The 19,514-nt window shown below is 40.2% G+C and overlaps 1 protein-coding gene across 1 annotated transcript in view; it reads left to right on the top strand.

The window, feature by feature from the left end:
* Window positions 1-18,572, top strand: part of LOC125760814 (uncharacterized) — a 172,440-nt gene extending 153,868 nt beyond the window's left edge. The window contains exons 6-7 of the mRNA XM_049421334.1: window positions 9,986-10,226; window positions 13,997-18,572. Of these exons, the coding sequence (XP_049277291.1) occupies window positions 9,986-10,226; window positions 13,997-14,172 (417 nt within the window). The 3' untranslated portion in view covers window positions 14,173-18,572. The remainder of the gene's footprint in view (window positions 1-9,985; window positions 10,227-13,996) is intronic.
* Window positions 18,573-19,514: the final 942 nt, after the last annotated feature.

Genomic DNA, 19,514 nt, shown 5'->3' with positions numbered 1-19,514 from the left:
GATTATGCTAAAGTCAAAAGTAATTTGGGAATCGAAAATGGAACACTGCTATTCAATGATAGAGTGATAGTACCAGAGAAACTGAAAGAGGAAATAGTCAAATTGTTTCATGGAAATCATGATGGTCTAGTAAGGATGAAAATGGCAGCAAGGAAATTAGTATGGTGGAAGAACATGGATAAGGATTTTTACAAGTTTATTAAGTTTTGTCAAATCTGTCAGTCGAGACAGATCATACCGAAAGAAGTAGTTACAACAAAATGGCCAAAAAGTTTACGTCCATTTGAGAGAATACACATAGATTTTTGTTATTTTGAAAATAACACGTTAATGATAATTGTAGATAGTTTCTCGAAATTCATAGAAGTGAAAATCATGAAAAGTATAAGAGCAGAGTGTGTGGTAGAAGTTTTAGAAACATTTTTCGCTTGTTTCGGAGTGCCAGAAGAAATAGTGTCAGACAATGGGCCTCCTTTCAAATCAGAAAAATTTATCTTTTTTTTAAAGTCAAAAGGCATTAAGGTCAGTAAATCACCACCATATCATCCACAATCTAATGGATTAGCAGAAAGGGCGGTGAGAACCGTTAAAGATTCCTTAAGAAAGTATTTGTTAGAAGCAAGATTCAAAGTATTAAATCTGCAGAGAAAGATCAACCAATTTTTGATAAGCTATAGGAATAACCCATGTACAGTAACGAAAGTTACACCAAACGAAAGAGTGTTCTGTTTTGTACCACATACTTTAATCACAAAACTTAACCCTACCGCAGCACACAAAACAGATTTGCAAAATGAATGCAAGGAACAGAGAAAGAATAGTACAAACAAAAATGTGGAAGAATCAATACTTGAAGGAGAAGAGGTATATTACAGGAATCATTTCAAGGAAATAATTAGATGGATTCCAGCGGTAGTAAAGAAACGAATAAGTGAATTAGTGTATCTAATAAGCATAAACGGGATAATTCGTATGGTACACAAAAATCAATTAAGAAGAAAACCAATACATGATAAGTATATAGTAAGTAGACTACCGATAGCAAAGAACTGGTCGTATAAAAGAAAAAGAAGCGAGTCTAGTCCACCACCCATGAGAAGATCAAAAAGATTAGAAGGACAACCGCGTTTTAAATACCCAAAGTAAGCAAATGTTGCTTAAGGGGGAGAAGTGTATAGAACTATAGAAACTTCGTTTAAGGGGGAGAATGTAGAGTTGTAAATAGTATTAGTGAATAAGTAGTTATAAGAGTATATGTATCATAGGTAGATGTAAGTATTTGTTGTAATGTTGTAATTGTAATAAACAGTCGCATAAGAGTAGTCAAGCAGTTAACACCGTTAATCAAGAACACAACAGGGAGCAGTTGGAAGGAAATAAAATTCAACAGTTGTTTGAACTTCAAGAGAGATACAAGAGCGTGTTACTTAAGTGTAAAAGAGCACACACAACTAATACAAATTATTCCTTAATATTCCAAGCTACACCTCAATTAAACCCGGATAATAATCGATGTTCTCGTTCTTCCTTCAAAAACCTCGCGGGGTGGATCCGACCCACGGGCCGTATGTTTCACATGTCTGTTTTAACCCTAATAATAAGCATCTCGTTCTTTATAATAATTTGTCGAGTCCATTTTGTTGCTTAGCTTCAATACGTTTTTCTTCAACGGTCAGTGTAGGGACACCATACAAGTGACCAATCTTCTAAAATAATTCTAAATATATTTTTCTACAAATATGTAATACACAAAGGATCACGAAACTCGTTTGTAATCTTACGAACCAAACCTTTTTCCTATTGTTCTAAATGTTCTATTATAATTTAAAAAATATCCGTTCATTTGCGCTTATTTCACTTCTTTGCAGCTGTTCATGAAGTGCGTGTTCATTGTAAACTTTTAAAATTGATATCTCAAATGCGGAAGCAAATTATCATTATCATTATATCATTTTCACAACTGTCTCACATTCAAATCGAAACGACTGTGAATTATTTACCTAAGAAAAAACAATTGAAACAATATGATAAAATTAAGTAATTCACTTAACCGCACACCGGTGCAAGAAAATAAATTTAAATATTCACTTACTGCAGCACTCCATCACATGGCCGAATCGAGTCACCACTCGTTAATTCTAATATAAACGCAATCATTGTCCCATAAAATGACACCACTTCGCTCTCAATTTGTTGTCGTAATAAAGAACGCGTGGCTAATCGTTTGCTTTTTGTTTCTGCTGTCACTCGGTCCCTTGTAGGTCATGGAACAGATTTGTTTTCGTGATTACTTCTTCTCTGCTGGACCGGTTTGCCAAGCAGTCAGTCACACACAGTTTGCAGTGTTTTTTGTTTGTTTCTTTCTTTCTCTCTTTTACCATCGCTTGGTCGTTGTGATCGTTTGACAGTGAAGCACCATGCGTCTCCATTTTATTACTAAATCAAGTCCACTGTTTCTGTCTAATTATGCTGTGCTGCCCAAAAGCTATCAGAGCGTTGGTAGCAAAGAACCAACAAAAAAACACACGCTTTGTGTAACGCTGAAGCTCATCGCAACAAAACAATCAAACCTCGCTTGACAGCACGAGTGGAACTGGTGGCAATGGGGAAAAAGTTCTCGAGGGAAAACAAAGCACAAAAAATAAGGTTTCATTTTTGACCTACCTCCACCCCCTCAATTTGGGTGCATCATATCCCTCGTGTCTGTGTATGGCTATGGCAGGTTTTTTTGTTTTAGCCAAGCTAAAATGAAAATATGGAAGAAAAATACGTGCAAAAAATACCAAAGTCAACCGGTTTTTGAGTGGACCGGCCGATTCGTTACCTCGAGGGAAACGATGAACCTCCATTATTGTTGCCCGACCCGCACGATGGTGCTTTGATGTCGCACCGATGCTCCCGTGCACCCTTTTGCCGTCCCTAATGTCACACAGTTAGGACGCGCATAAATCGTACACTCTCATTGTTTCGGTACACCGGCACGACAACAACAATAATCATTTATTCTCCGAATAAAGCGTCAGAGTGCGGGATCTTTCGACCCGGCAGGGATGCCACGAGCCTTTGCATGTTGGAAGTGTGCGGAAATGGGACAGAAAAATAAGGAAAAAGTCATGTGCCACAAGCCGCCTTTTTGTTGCAGGGAAAAGTCAGTTGACGCTTGCCAGTGTCACTCCTGGGAGTGAACTGGGAGCGGACGTGACACGGGGAAGGGGCAAAGAAAACATAAAATAAGAATAATGAAGCGAGTGTTTTTCTTCGAGACGTTTTATCTATCTTCATTTTCGTTTTGTCTTCGCTAGCACATTTTTGGGCATTTATGTGTTTGTGTGTGTGTGTGTGTGTGTGTGTGTGGGTAAGCTGTTGTTGTTTCCTTTATCTTGCGCATTTCACATTCCGGTATTCTTTTCTTTCAAGACAACGCGTACAAACACCACTAGACGGTGTAGGAAGGAAAAATAAAACAGATACAGCCTAAATAATAGGGCAGCCACCAAACACCCGAACCCCAATCGGTCAGGGGCGAAGGGTGGGACGAAAAACCAGCTTAGCATGGCGGTATGAACAAACGAATTCCAGCTGTCGTACGGCACCGGCCCGAACGATTTCGCAATGCTGTGCGATCTGTTCGTGGAACGGAGCAACGCAGCTCCGAACAGCAGGCTAGAGACAAATTTGCATTCCATTGAGTAAATTTTAATATTGAGCCAATTACGCACCATTTCGAGTCTCTATCGGGTGAGTGGTTTTTCTTTCCCGTTGTTGGTCGCTTTCTACGAGCATTTCACGTTTGACCCGCAGTCGTGGTTCTACGGTCGCCTTCGTCGGGATTGGTTGATTGGAGAAATAAAACGAATGCCACGGTTTGCACTAGCTTTCGCACCAAACCGTAGACCTAGCGGACTACGAATCAATAGAATGTACGGAGCACGCTAATTTGCAGATTTGGCGCGGCTGTTCAAATTATGCTTTCCGCTTGATTTGCTCAAGGATGCGAAGCGTACTAAATTTGGACGGAAAATGTTCGATCGGCCGTTGAACGGAGCGTTTTTGTTTAAAGGCAAGCATTGATCTAATGGGGAAAAATTTGCTTTCCATTTCAACAGTAGGTTTTGTTGTTTTTGCGAATGAAAAGATATCAATACATGGTGGAAACTATTTCATTGGGAGTGAATTTGCCATTTCACGACCGTTTCATTACTGTATCTCGGGTACAGCAACAGCCGGATTAAATCAAAACACTTAATAAACTGCGAGTAAATGGCCTAGTTAAAAAGGAAACGTGAACTAAAAGTAACAAATTTCTCAAATTTTGCTGCAAATAGCACTGTTAAAATATGAACTATTTTGCAAAATTTCTTTTCCTGAGTTTCAATAGAAAAAGCATGTCAAAATTTATTTAAAAAAAATTGCTTTGGTCCTTTATCATTTTAAAGTTTTATATGTCGATGTTCTTCTTTCAAATGGCGCTTGAACCTTCCTTGTATCAAAAGTCTCACAGGACTGATGTCTTTAAAAATGGAACATACATTTTAATCACTACCCCTGCGCCACTTGACAAGCCACGTTCATATTCTGGCTCTTACAGAACCACCCCACCCCTTGCGACCAACCAACCAACAAAACTTTCCATATCAATTACGGGTCACATACATTTATGAAGTCTCCTGGTACCGCACTTTACACCAAACCGTAGGGAATTTCAGGTGATCTTCCAACACACCCACACGTACATACGTACAGGCACAGCTCATCAATTGTGCCATTCACCATCGTTCGACTTTCTCCAGCGAACCGTTTTCCGGCACGGTAATACTATTCGAGGAACTTTCCTAAACTTTCACCATCAAAAAGCATCCATCCAAGCTGGCCAATGGGCACAACGGTTCACCGGTTCGCCATTATGAATTGGAGGCTGGGGCAACAAAATTGTGGCAAAAATATGTCCACCGTAAATTGAATCTGCGGTAAACGGTTGCGGGTTGAACAATTTATACGCTTTACACAAAAAGGAACAGGTTTGAAGGATGTGTAGGAAGGAAGAGACAGAGAGAAAGAGAGAGAGAAAAAAAAGATCCACATTAAATTACTTTCTCCTTGTCGTTTCACCCGGTCGGACAAAATGGACACCCCGCGAGGTGAGCGTTTTGGTTAAAAGTGCTCACAACTATGTGTGCCGTACCCGGGAAGCGAAGGTGTAAGCCACCGAGCGAGGTGATTTTTGTCCGACAGCTTCTGGTACCACATGTTGGAAGCGTGAAAAATGGTTTGCCTCTCCTGTGGCAGCTGATGTCCGGATGTGACTCAAATGAAAATCCTGTTATTCTGAGGTCTTTTTCGCCCACGTCAAACCGTCGTGCTGGCGGCGGCCTCACGATGCACGGCGCTGTTGAGATGCGCTCTGTCATCATATTTGCTACATCCGACCAAGCGACTTCAGTGGATGGGAAAACTAAAACTAAAACTGACATCGTAATTCGTCCTCCGCAGGGATTTTGTTTTTGGGGTAAGCGACAAGGGTGGACTAGGCGGTAGGCGAAAAATTACTTAACTTGCACATGAAAAGTTTCGCTTCTAGACATTTTCTATTTTTCACCGGGAGTGTTCTGTCTTCCGCGCCCAATATTATCCCGCTGGGTGCCCGTTGATCGTCGTTCAGTCCAGCGGTTGAAAGAAGCACAAATCGTACTGTGCGCTCCAATTATGCACAACCCCAGCAGGGTGCGTCTCGAGGAGTGGTCTGGGGTTCAACCTGTGCCCGATCCACGAAGCAGCAACTTCGTACGCTTGCCACTTTTAATTTATCACCTGCCGTCAACATCACGATGGTGTGTAAGTCATGAGTACCGGCCCGAGCAAACAGAAGGTGATAATGGAAGGAAATTCATTCGGCACATTGAATTACATGAGGGCATGGTGCAACCGTTACCTTGATTGTGCACCATTCGCTCGGTAAAGTCGGCGTAAGTGCACTTCAAACGAGAAGCATAAGAAATGCTTGCACTTGCCCTTCATAATCAATTTCATTTCGGTTAGTGGCACCAACTTGAGCACTCAAGAAACGCGTCAGTTTTTCTCAAGAGGGTGCGTTCGCTTCCTGCTGGCTTGGAAAGTAATAAAAATGTAATTTAAAGCATTATACATCCTAAGCAACACATACCAGCTATCGTTCAATTGTTTTTAAGGTAGAAAGCAATGTTTGTAGTTAAGTAAAATAATCACAAAACTGAATTTTAATAATTTATGTATTAGAACAATATATATGATTTTCCTTTTTAAGAAGAGATATATTTCAAACTCACAACAATTATTCGAATAGATATAGTAAAAAAAAATCCAATATACCTTATATCGCATTTTGTCCAAAGATATCGTGAATATATTTCACTCTCTTCCCTCCGTTTATGATAGGAGTTACTTCTAAAGTTGAAGAAAGTTGAAGTTGAAGTTGAAGTTGAAGATTTTGCTCATTTTAAACGAATCATCCAGCAATGACTAGATGTTTGTTCACCATGTCACAATATAGTTAACATTAATCGAAATAAAAATCATTGAATAACGACATTTTTATGTCATAGCTCCTCATTTAAAGTTCTTCAAAACTACACCTCATAACTTGGGTGAAAATTTTATGTTTACAACAGCATTGATTTTTCCCGAGTTACGCGATATTCGATATTCGATGCGCGACAGTACATGGGAATTTCAAATGAGGAAATTCATTTTTCATCTGTGAACTTTTGTTCCAACTTTTCTTATAAATGTAGGAATATTGGTGGGTTGGGTTAGTTCAACACTTTATTTGAGTTCATTGCAGTTTACAACCGCTTCGTTGCGCTGCTCCAATGCGACTGTCTGCGCACACTTCCTTAGCGCTATTTTTTTCGTTACATGCTATAATTATTATAGCACGTACTCGCGCAAAATTTCCTTCTTCGCTCCTACATACATATGATATATTTTAATAGTATAAGTATTAGTTTAGGAAAAACTAATCGTAAATTATTTTAAAAAATATTAAAATATAAGTTTTGAATGTGCTTCTTAACAAGCAAATAATTACCCAACCCTTTACTATAAAATATAAACGACGTGTTTAGCGAAGTTCGACTAATACGAAAATTCTGTTCGCTCGGATTTCTCCGAAACGTAATATTCGCGTAACTCGGGTAATTACTGTGTAAGCTTCTGAAAAAAGAACTCCTGCCATAGATTAAAAAAAAACTTCTGTTAAACGATCCACTGCTGTAAAATGTCCACTACGACAGAGCAGTCATGGTAAGCTTAATTTGAAATGGACTGAAGGTCCATTCGCTACTTACCATCTTACCATATTACGCTTCTGAGCTCGGCCCATTCGCTAGAATGGTCGCAATTGGAATATGACCATTACCACGAATAAGTAACTGGATAACCCAATCCAATCCAATTAATTCAATTGAAAATAAATATTTTTAAATGTTATGTAGCTACAAACCGCGCTAAATCATACTTAAACTTCGTATTAAAAAGCATGGTAAAGGTAAACATCGCTACATTAGAGAAATTGTTTTAACGTTAATTTTGCAAACAATAGGATATTTCCATGTATCCGCTGTATTCAGAAACGAACATGTGTATACGTCCAGCATGTTCGTAGTATTCTTACAGCACCTACAACAAAAAAATAGCAAAAACAGAAGAAAAAAATACAACTATAAAACATAAAGAAACATAGTACATGAAAGAATACATAGCGACGGCGGGAGGTGAAACTTTTCCATCAGTGCATCCATAAAACTAACTGCAAAAACGGTGCAACTGAACGTGGCGTGTAATTGTAGCGTTACAATGCAATCGTTTTGCACTGACCACTGAAAAACACCCACAGTACGAAACACCACCCGCACATACACGACGGAAAGTTCAATCTCGGAAGGATTGTAGCCCACTGTTCCGATGAGCGTTGATGGTTGGTGTACGGTTTTCACCAACTTTCATGTTCCGCTCCGTTTGAATACAGCACAAGCATGTGCTTTTATCGTCGTATTTTAATTCCGCTGCGAGTTTTGATGGGAACCAGAAGCTTCGAATAATGCACAATGTTGCCGACCATAGACCATGGAAAGTTCATTCAAGGTTTTAGGAATACGTTATTATTTCCTTGCTTCGCCAAAGCATGTCTCCTGCTTGTTTAAACTTCTGCTCGGAAAAACCAACCCGGGTAGGCAAACAGTAACGCTTGTTTAAGCACGTTAAAGTACTGCTTCTTCATACCGTCATCGTTACAAGCAATGCAAATGTTCTACCCCTCCCTGGCTTGCCCAGCCCATTTCATGGTTCATCTCAACGGCTTATCCGACACCTCATTCTTGTGCGATCATCCTTCGGGCTAATCCATGTTACGCTTACCCTGCCCGCTCTTAAACATCAACCTTATTTGCTTATCGGAAGTCATGTCGTAATAAATGTTTACTTTCCCCGCTTTTTATCGCTCATTCCGTTTGTTTTGCTTCTGAAATGTACACCAATGTGGGTGGGATGGTAGCGGAATGATTTTCCATTCCATTTCCCGCAAGCCCGGAAAGTGTACGCACACAACCAACCAGTACGGTTCGGCTTCGGTTCTTAATCTTTTACGAAACGTTCCAGTTTAACGACTACCCACTCACCGTTGTATTCCCACTGTGGTGTGTCGCCTCAGCACGAACAGACTGAAGTCATTGCCCTGACTTCACGACGACCTTCACATATAAAAACCGTATCGACAAGTTTATGATTTAGCGATACGGATCCTGTTCCTGTTCGCAACTGTTAAGCTGTTGTGTTACGTTTCTTGCTCCCATACGTCTCCAGAACGTGCCGTAGGTCTGTACCAGAGTTGCTGCTGGATCGTTACTGGGAGTAGCTACCCAAGAAGAGTGATGACATAAAAATAGCCAGCAATGAAACTCGGTACATATGGCTCCACCGTCCCAGCCAGCATCCCTCGATCGCTGCCTGGTGGTTTACTCGTAAAGAAGCTACATTTATGACTACATCACTTGCCCGAGAGTTCTATCCATCTCGATATTGCTCGATCATCAACGGTGCTAGGGAAGACACGGAAACGGAAGGCCCCAGTAGGGTGACGTGATTCGGTCCATTGCTAAGCGTTTGCATTATCGAGCCCAAACCGATAAACATAAAAACGTAATAAATATTCTTCTTGCTCTTGGTGTCCTCGTTCCAGTGAAGTGTCCAACCGCGCGTACCTGCGTACACAGGAGTTTTAGCGATACTTGCAGCTTTACCAAACCGCTCTACCAATAGACGACAATATTGTACTTAAATCCTCTCTTACACCGCTTTCCTGAGCCTCTTTGAGGAATGTCTGCCGTTGCCGTAAAAGAAGTGTGCAATAAAAGTATGCACGGGTCCTGGTCTAGTTTAACCCTTTTTTTACCATACACATGCCAGATATCAGTGGCCATTGACCACCGAATGGAACAGGAAGATGTCTTGTTCGATCGATCAAAGATGCTATTTTACTGCCCTCTTCCGAAGCAAAAGCACGAAAGAGTAAGCGTGAATAGCGTGAAATGGGATCGATAAATCTCGGAACTTGTCATTCTTGGGGTTGATGTACACCGAAAGAATCGTTGGCCACGCTCGTACCGGTCGTTTAGCTTTATTATTCATACCGATTGCGTTCATTATTTAGCGTCCTTAGGGTTTCAACCCTTCGGATTGGAAATCGGAAAATTCGCTGCCCGTTTTCCTCCCGGGTACACTAAACCGTGAGCATCGACAGCGAACCGGTCACAGACACACGTTTGTAGTTTGATTAGGTTTCTGATTCTGTGGTGAAATAAACCGAAGGCTACAGGTAGCTTGGCGTGTTATTTCATCTGTTTTATTGAGACCACAATACCGAGTTTAGAATGCCTGAACCTTGGGAGCTATGAAATATAGAACCGAATTGCCTGATGTCGATATCTCCGTTTCCCCTTTTCCATTTTTGCAGGTTTACACATCGCACGAAGAATCACGAACCACCACGGACAATCTGATCTCCAGCAGTCTCACATTACGGCTGCACCTTCAAAGCTCACACTTTGGCTCGGGCCTGATGCCAGGATTGGGCGGTGCGTCCGGATCCGGTGGTGCGCTATTGCTGCGATGTACCGCCACCATCGGGAAGCTGTACGAACGCTACACCGAGCTCGAACTGGGCGTTCCCCAGCGGGATCCAATACCGGCCAGAGGTACGTATCGAATACTTACAGATCCATTCCCGTTCGCACGCTGGATGAGACCGTGTAAAAAGAACGCGGATAGTCCCACGATGATTAACCCACTGTGGAGTTTATGGGCGACCTTGTGTGGCGGGTTTATCGTCAATGGGAATATACCGAGTGAGGCAATTTACAACCGTGTTGGGTTGCAGCCGGAATCTTCCAACCATAACGTGTTTGGAGTTGCTATGATTGTTGAAGAATTTTCTTTGATGTATATGACGCAAACTGGTTCGTATCCGACTACAATGCGACAGGGGTTTCACTGTGAGTTGATTATTTAAACCTGGAATTTTACTGATTCCATATTATCATGGGTACAATTTAAACAGAATTTATGTATTCAAAACAAGTAGAATTTTAAATAAGAAGTTGCTAGTGGGATATACACGCCAAAGATAATGGAAAAGGCAAATAATTACTTAGTATGGGCAACAAAGCTCAAAAAGTCAAAAGGAAGCTGAAGGAAAACAAAAAACATTAACAATTACAACGCCTAAAAGTATGCAAAAACAATACAAGAGTAGCGTTTTTTCTTCTCCACTTACCCATTGACACTGCTTTCGTGCTTGAATTAAAACACAAAAAATAAACCATCCACCGTGGTTGGAGCCGATGTCGAGAAAAAGCCCAAACCATGAGATGGCAAATCAAGAAAACTCAATCAGAAACGAGAACCGAATACGACGTGCACTATCTCCGTCTTTGATTAATGGCCATGGTACCATTACGAAGCAGTAGCTGCGCTGGAATCTGCCACCACAGAATAAGAAGGCAGCAGAACCAGCGTGGTTATGAGAAGATGAGCAAAAGGGCTTGATTTTGGTCACATGCCGTGAGAGTACAGTAATCTATCGCCAATCCCCTAGTGTTTCATCAGTGGCCACCAGTGATTCGAAATTGGCCCGAAAGCTAATCAACAGATGTTTTTCCGGTCACTTTTGGGGCGCCCATTCTGCGGACACGTCGTGACGCCAGTTTTCCCGCTGAAAGATTCTTTATTTTGTTCCGTGCCGCTTCGATACCATCACTCTGATCGAATTCCTAAGATGCCACCCAGTGCCCTTAAGATCTGGTGAGGCAAAATTGATTTATCATTCTACTACTACCACTGTGTGACCTCCTGCTCTTCCCATCCATTCCCAGCAACAAAACAGTTGCTGGATGACCGGAAGGATGATCAAACGGACATTTGGGGCCAATTCGAGTGGATTAGATTAGTTCCGGCTGAACGGGGAGCCCGCCTGTCAAGGGTGCAAGAGGGTAAAGCGCAAAAGAGAAGGTCCTGTACGCAACCGGACCAGCCCGGTCATACGGAAAAGAGGAAACGAAGCCAACCTCATCATTGGGACAGAACTGGCAAAAACGGCCCCTTTACCAAGCGATGATATGCATGCGTGCCCACATTCTCTTGCTGGAAAAAAGACGAAGAAAAAAACAACACATACCCAATAGGGTAAATTCACCATAATCTTTACGCTACCCCGATTTCGAGAACCGACCATCTACACCCAATTTATACGCCCCTGACTCAACGGACGCACTCACATTCTCTTAATCAACTGAATAACGCTTTTCCGACAATCTGATTAGGATGATTTGGCGCTTCGTCGAATGTTTGGTGATGCTTTTTTTTGCCTACCCCAGAAAGCTCCAAGAGTTCTAGCCCAGAAGGGTCCGAAACGAGCTGGAAGCTAATGGAACAGTTTTTACGCCCTATCCATTTGTTTGGCAGTGTTTCTTCAAAGAAATTGCTCATTGTTCTATCGGAACCTGTATCTCGCGAGGATGTATCCCCAACCTTGGAACTAGTTGAAAGAAGAAAAGGGAAAAAAACATTCTCTTGCTACCTTCTCGTTACGGCACTTTGAAGCCCTTGTCATGCTGTTTTCCTTTAAAAGTAATGCTTTTTTGTCATGCGTTAGTGTGTGTTTGTGTCATCGTTTTTTACTCAATATTTTATGTTTCTCCTCTAGTGAGTTTTGTTCATGTGCGCTTCTTTTGTTCTGTTCAATTGAAAGGATATTGAAAAATCCTAAATTTAAATCAAAGCCAATTCAGGGTCGTACCGTGAAGCTTTTGTGGTGAATCTTTTTATGAAAAAAAAAACGCATACACATACTAAACCCTTTTGCTGTGACTACAAAAGATGATTAAGAGATCAATAAATAAGCTTCAAAAGACCAGAATCTTATCGATTCATCAACAATGGGTTTTATTCGTGAAACATCGTCAAGTAAATAGGTAGAAGAACAAAATTGGCCTCAAATAAAGAGCAACAGAATCCTTTTTATGTTACGTTCATCAAAGAAAAAAAGTGCGTAAGATTTTGGAAGGTTTAGTAAAGCGTAGATACCAAAAACTGATACAGCTCGGTTCGCTGTCGTAAGAATAAACATGAAAGGGGTTTAATTGATTAATCGAAGAATGAACTTTTTTTTGGTCCTGGTAGATTTGGTTTTCAGGCGGACTGAAGCGACTACATCGTCTGTCACTACAACGTCAACCGATTTTAGGTTTTTTTGCAAGTAATTCCAATGCTAAACCAAGGTTCAATGTAAGGTGCGATGGTGCGGATGAGATAAATTAGAATGAAATCGCTTATTCTTTAAATCTTAAAAGGTGGCTTTAAACGACCTTAATTATCTCATCAGATTACTTTAGCAAAACTTAATAGTCTATTCAATTTTGTTTTCTTATTATTACAATTCTTACTTGGCATTTTTTTATTAGTCTGAAGAAATTCTTAAATTCTTAATAATATTTTTATATTATTGCGCGATTAAAAATGCGGATTTCAATACAAGACTAACTTCACAAACTCTCTACTTCTCAAGATAAAGCTTATGTATGGATCGGATGACCTCAGGTTTGTTTTAATCTGATCTCTGCACACATTTCCCTGAAGCTTTTACTGCCCTGTACCCTGCCCTGTTCAGACTGCGAAACAGATCTATTAGTGTGCTAAGAAAATTATCTATGAAATTCTTAAAACCCTGACCACGATTGCTTATTAAACCGTAATGACAACACTATCTGTCTGTCAAAACCGATATGTACTGATACGATTAAATTATCGGAAGCATATGGTTGTCTGTTTGTCAAATATATTATGCCTCACGTATTAGGTGGTGCATCAGATGTTTGTAAATACGCCGCCGCGATGTCAACCTACCAGGAAAATTAACAAAATTAATAGATCAAAGCTCTTCGTATGGATATGTTTCTGGCAAAGGAGGATGACCTGCGACTCCAGATCGACTTGCTCTCTTCAAGTGAGTTCCTGAACAATTGAGGGAGGTTCGTCGAATTTAGATGTAATTGAACTAAGACATGTTCAACAAGCATGCAAGAGAAACTCGCATATAAGGACAAAGACAGGACATAATTACTTTGTTAGTACTTTGTTAGGCAGAAGATCGAAACAACTGAATTTTGCCCGAAAAAGGTAATGCTTACTGCTCACATTACGAACAACAGAAACCTTCCTTTCCACGCAGGATAAGATATCCTTTCAAGTTTTACAGGTAAACGTGGGAACTGAATGTAGTCCCCCATTTTACGGATTTTACAAAAAAAAAGATCAATATTTTATAACAAATGATCGACACAACTCTTCAAAGCAAGCAACCACTTTTACAAATGTTGGGTCAAATTTTTGCATCACAATAGCGTTTACAATACCCACATCACTTCAACTCAAACTCTAATCTATCGATTTTTATGCTCCTCCATTACAGTCACATCGTCCGGCGGTGCAAGGATATTCCCCAGCCCGGTAGGTGGTATGACCGGTAGCCGGAGTCTGTGTGTGCTCGTGCTCATCATGCTGACACTGGTGCTGCATAACAACCATCCCTCATTAGCCCAAATCAGTCGACCGCTGTCCTCGTTCGGCACGCTTCTTCGAAGATAGTTTGCCTCTACCCGTAAGCCGTGTTGCAGTGACCACCAGGGACGGACTACTGCGTGGCTGCTACTGAATGCTGTTAGTGCTAACGAGACCCATTGCATCCTTTCCTAAACACCCAAGCTGGCAGGCTGGGCTGGCAGCAAAGAATGGATCCTGGTACATACCACCCACCTCCTTGGAACCTTACAATTACCCACAGTCATCGATGGAGCTTACTGGGAAATTTACTGGGTACAGGATTGAATCCCCGGATTGTCGTACATTTCGTTCCTCCGTTCCATTTCGCACGTATGTTGCGTTGTTCCAGCTCTATTTTTTACCTCTTCCCCTATTCCAGTTCCCATTCAACATCTTCCAAGCATGTTCACACGTAATGGTAATATGTGTGTGTGTGTGTGTCTGTCATCTCGTCGATAAATCATGCGGTTGAGAGAAAATATTTCTGCAGCTGCCTGCAGACCGCAACCATCACTTTGTCTGCAACAGAAGCCAAAGCCACGACCGTGATGTTTAGAATGACACTAATGATAATGATAATGATGATGGTGATGAGTGTTTTGCAGCACTCTCAACCATTTTGGGTGCTGCCCTTTCATGATGCGTATGTCCAGAACAAAAAAAAAGTGTACAACGTCCTGCATCGTCAAGATTGTAGAAATTCTCTTTCACAGAATGTGGTTTAATTATCGGAAAATGTTGAATGTGATAATATGATAAGCATCAACATGCATTTATTGCAGTACAAAAACGCAATCTTCGTTTCATCTAAGAAACTCTTGAACAGCTTGAAAAAAACTTCTCTTTTCTCCTTTTTAGCTTATCGTCCATCTGATATGTGTATTGTTAACTTCAACTTACATCAGATAAGCGATAAATTAGAGTGCAAGTTCCATTCTTAAAATCAAACAATGCGTTATCTAGATGTCCTTAATACAAAGAGGTTCTTTGATGTTTTACCTTCTACCTTTGTGCATATACATAGTTAAATCAAATTAAATTGTTATGTATGCTTGATAAACAGAATACGAAAAACCTTCAAATCAAATCTCTAAAACTTTCAACCTACAACACACCACTAAAATAATTGAATGTAAATTTTCCCTTGATCCTTGCACGTGTGATGCATTCGATAATGAGCCGATAGTGCACACGAAAACGTCATCATAAGCGAGAAAAACTCGAAAGCTTTTGCAGAAGGGAAAAACAGTAAGGTAAATTTCATTTGTTCGTTTAGCTTGGCTGTTCGTTTTGTTTTTCTTTGCCAAGGTGGATGAAAAAACCCATTTCACTGTTTAATTTTCCTGTTTTCTTTTTTGTCCAGCAATTGTGCGAGTGCAACATCAAACCGAACAGTACCACTCGTTGAAAGAAAGTGCTAGAGTGCACCCGATCATATGGTGCATCGCATCACGGCACCCACCAGAATGCCCAAAAGCCCTGTACCCACTATCATGCTGATGATGATGATGATGATGATGATGCCAATCATGGCTTTTCGTTTCCCTTTTTTTGTTCCCCTATCTTCACTGTTGATGATGCATTGCGAAAACGGTACTAAAGCGCCACTACGTAGCACACCGGCCACGCCGAAACGAGGGGCATGGTACGGTTCCGCAAGCGAAAATTTAATTGAAAATGAATAAATGAAGTTATGCTGCTTTGGTGCACTTTCGTTTGATGTGTCGATTTTTGTTTTCCACATTTCTGCTGCCGCTTTGGCTCCCTACCTTTGTATGGTGCAGTGTTTTTCCTCTTGCACGACTATTCGATACATGCAATCGAAATGGGGAAGAATATGGCTAAAACGGAAAAGGATTAAATGAGATTTTTTTTTATTAACCAACGAACACTTATTTGAAAATGCCTGCAATAAGTGAAAGCATTTTATGTTCCACCCGGTTGTGTGGCCATATTGATAGCTTATGAATAGAGAAAAGGTAGAAATTGGAATTTGGGTGGCGGTAAACGGAACATAATGATCGGCCATGATCGTGGCTACGGTTTGTTACGTTACGGTGTAATGGATCGAAGGTTTTTGTCCAGTTTATAGGTGAGTTAAATAGCGAACCGTAATTTTGGTTCTTTTATTACCCAAAAAAAATAACACAGTGCATTGGTGACACTTTGATTTTCCATAATATTTTAGCACCGAACGTGTCGCTACGAAATAGGGGAAGTACTCGTAAAGCAGTTCCGTTTAAAAGTCGTTTAAAATTTGCCAATAATCGTTGCACTGGTTGCACTTTCGTCCCACGTTTTTTTACCATTGCTTTAGGCAAAATGGAAACTTATCGTTGATTCAAAGCGCACATGCTTAAGGTTCAATTCGATCAACAGCGAATGGGATGAAATGGAACATACCGTTCTGCTTCTGCACCCCAGCGCGGAGAGGATCGACGATAGATTAATTGAATGCACTGTTGAAATACGAAGCTCGTGCGCCCGGAGGGAAAATTGTTTCATCCAACCAACCAACCAACCGAATGTGACTTGCAAATCACAAACCTTATCGTGTTACCGTTTGTTTCGTTGGAAGTGGAATAAATTGATTAATTCCACGCGCGGGGTTGAAAATAAAACGCCCATCCTGTCCACTTGTGCGATGATTGGGTCGCACATTGATCGATGACTTTTTCACATCGCCAATTCGCTGATGGCTAAAGCGTGCTTCGTGCATACGGTTCGATGTTTATGAAACTAATGATACTACTCAGCAGCCTGATTCCAGTGAACGGCCAGGCGCCTCCATCAAAGGGCACAAGGGAATGGTAATACGCAATCAACTATTCCGCGTACAGTTACTGACGTTCAGTGCCGTCAGGTGTTGTGATATAATTAATTTTAAATGTATTTATCAATTTTCTCGTGTGAAATACCACTTCTAAAAGGAAATTGATCACATGAATACGGGCGCCATGGAAATCATTTTAGATTGAATTTGTTTTTTTGTGCATTTCTACTAACATGATTGCGATGTATGAAAGGGAGAAACGCAACCTGGAACTAATGACACGTTGCTGCAAAACACTCATCCACCCGTTCATTAAGTAAAACTATATATTTAAAAGAAGAAGAAGAGAAAAAAACATACACATGAACATAATGATTCAGAAACTAGATGGTAAAACTGATGTGTAAATAGTTGTTATTGATAAGAGCTTTCCGTTGGCGGATACACAGAAGAATGTATGTACGATCGAAGATTTAAAAAAAAACCGAAAGGCAGCAACATTGCCAGCTGCTCCGAAGTTCCGAAGAAGCAAAAGCAAATTGCATTGAAATCCCTTCAATCCATGGCTAAGCTTACATTCAACTCATTCCAACGGTCGATCTTGTTTTGCTCCGCAATTAAACAGCGATGGGTTCGACTACTGTGGGAACGGCAGTGCAAATTGTTGTAGTGACGTCTACATTTATGAAACACATCTAAATTGAAAATATGATATACCCGAAAGGTACAAGCCAACCGATGAGCTAGATGTATTAAGTTTCTTTTATATGAACCGTGTACGAATAAAATTGCTGCTAGCATGCGAAATAGTAAATGGGAAATTTGTGTGAAGGGAATCTAAAAAAAAACCTTTACCGAATGCAAATAGATGAGCGAGAGCGGCTAGAAAATTACCTAAGCAAAAACCCCCCTAAACTCTAAACGTTTCTCGATGTAATGACTTGTAATGGTGTAAAGGGGCAAAGTTAAAATGAAGGCATAAGAAACGTGGTGATAAGACAGGCAGTGCACGAATCGTACATAAATCCAGCACGACAATGAGGAAAGTGATTGGATTACGCAAAGTAAGGATTAAAAACTGGATTCCAATACAGGTGTGGAAGGGAAAAAAAACAAAACTAACTCTAATCACAAAGTAGGCGAATGTTTTGATGGAATGCAAATAGAAGGGAAATCAACAAAAAAAGCAAGCGAAGGAATATTACCGTGAACGATAAAATCACTAAACTAATCCATACAACCGAAGAGATACGAACAAACACAACAAACCAAACCAATTAAAAGCAGAATCAGCATGAACATGAATAGTTTAGGTGGCTTTTTTGTAACATGATCGATAGCAGGTGTGATGTGTACGAGTGAAAGTCCGACGTGCAAAAAAGAGAAGAGAAAAAAACACAGCAAAGATTTAAAAAAATATGTAGGACGAAAGTGTTAGAAGGCGATGTGTAGAATGGTGGAGCAGTGCTGCAAGTGTTTGTGTGAGCATAAATATTAACGAAAAAAAAGAAAAGCAAAGGAAAAAACACATTTGAGATATATTTGCAAACATTCAGTTGCAGTGGAAAATGGCCGCTACAAATAATTCTCTAGTGCGTTGGGTTGTGCAGGTGAATAGCAAAAGCAGGGTGCATTATATGAAATTGGTTTAAATAAAATGAATCCGAACGAACGCTACTGAGTTGATTGATTGTTTTATTTAATTATTTTTTTTTTTGCTTGAAGTTTGAAAGAAACAATATGGCAATTATGAACAGAGTTTTCTGTTTTGTTTCATAATGATCACATCATTAAGCATTTTAAACTATTGTAATACGCTTCCACGGGTACGTTTTACTCAAAGCTGCACTCCGCATTAAACCAATCATTCGAACAGGAGTTCATATGTGATAATAACATTAACATAACATTGCTGAAGTAACGCTTCGTTGCAGCGAAAGCGGTATTAGTGTGGCCGCATTCGATACAGTTCGAAAGAGACTGAGAAAAAGAATTAAAGTGAATTAAATCTTCCAGATAGATAGAGAGCCGATCAGGTGAGCGGACAAAGATTTCATGTGGTTAAAAACATTTTCAAATTAATCGTTCTGAAACTCGTTCCGAAAAAGCATCCGAAAAATCTAATTGTTTGCAGACTTGGGAACATCAAAGATTGGTCGATTGAATCAATTTTCATTTTTTTATTGACGGTATTGCTGAAAAGTTTATTGTATTGGTTTAGTATCTAAGCTTTTACATACTTAATAATAAACTTCGAAATATAATAAAACTTACAGGAGATCGTAGCTTTGACAAATTTACGACCAGCGACATATACTAGAAATATAATATAGCATTACCATCTTATGTGGACGAATGAGTAGTGTGTGTGTTTTTTTATTTTAATAAAAAACGTCTTAATTTGTTATCTGTTTCCTTGGTGGAAATGGTCAGATTCACGATACCGAGAGATCTTCCATGGAGAGGGATACAGTAATCCTCATCCGCCATTCACCGTTCTACTACACCATAGAGCTAGTCTTTGTCGTAGGTTAACATTGGCCACGATTCTACAGATCACAGACATCCCAAAACATTTAGAGGGATGCTCATCATTAAAGTAATATTATTTCAT

Source organism: Anopheles funestus, chromosome 2RL (assembly GCF_943734845.2).
Source record: "Anopheles funestus chromosome 2RL, idAnoFuneDA-416_04, whole genome shotgun sequence".
NCBI lineage: Eukaryota > Metazoa > Arthropoda > Insecta > Diptera > Culicidae > Anopheles > Anopheles funestus.
Note: the sequence above shows the minus strand (reverse complement) of the source record. Positions and strands in the feature narration are given on the sequence as shown.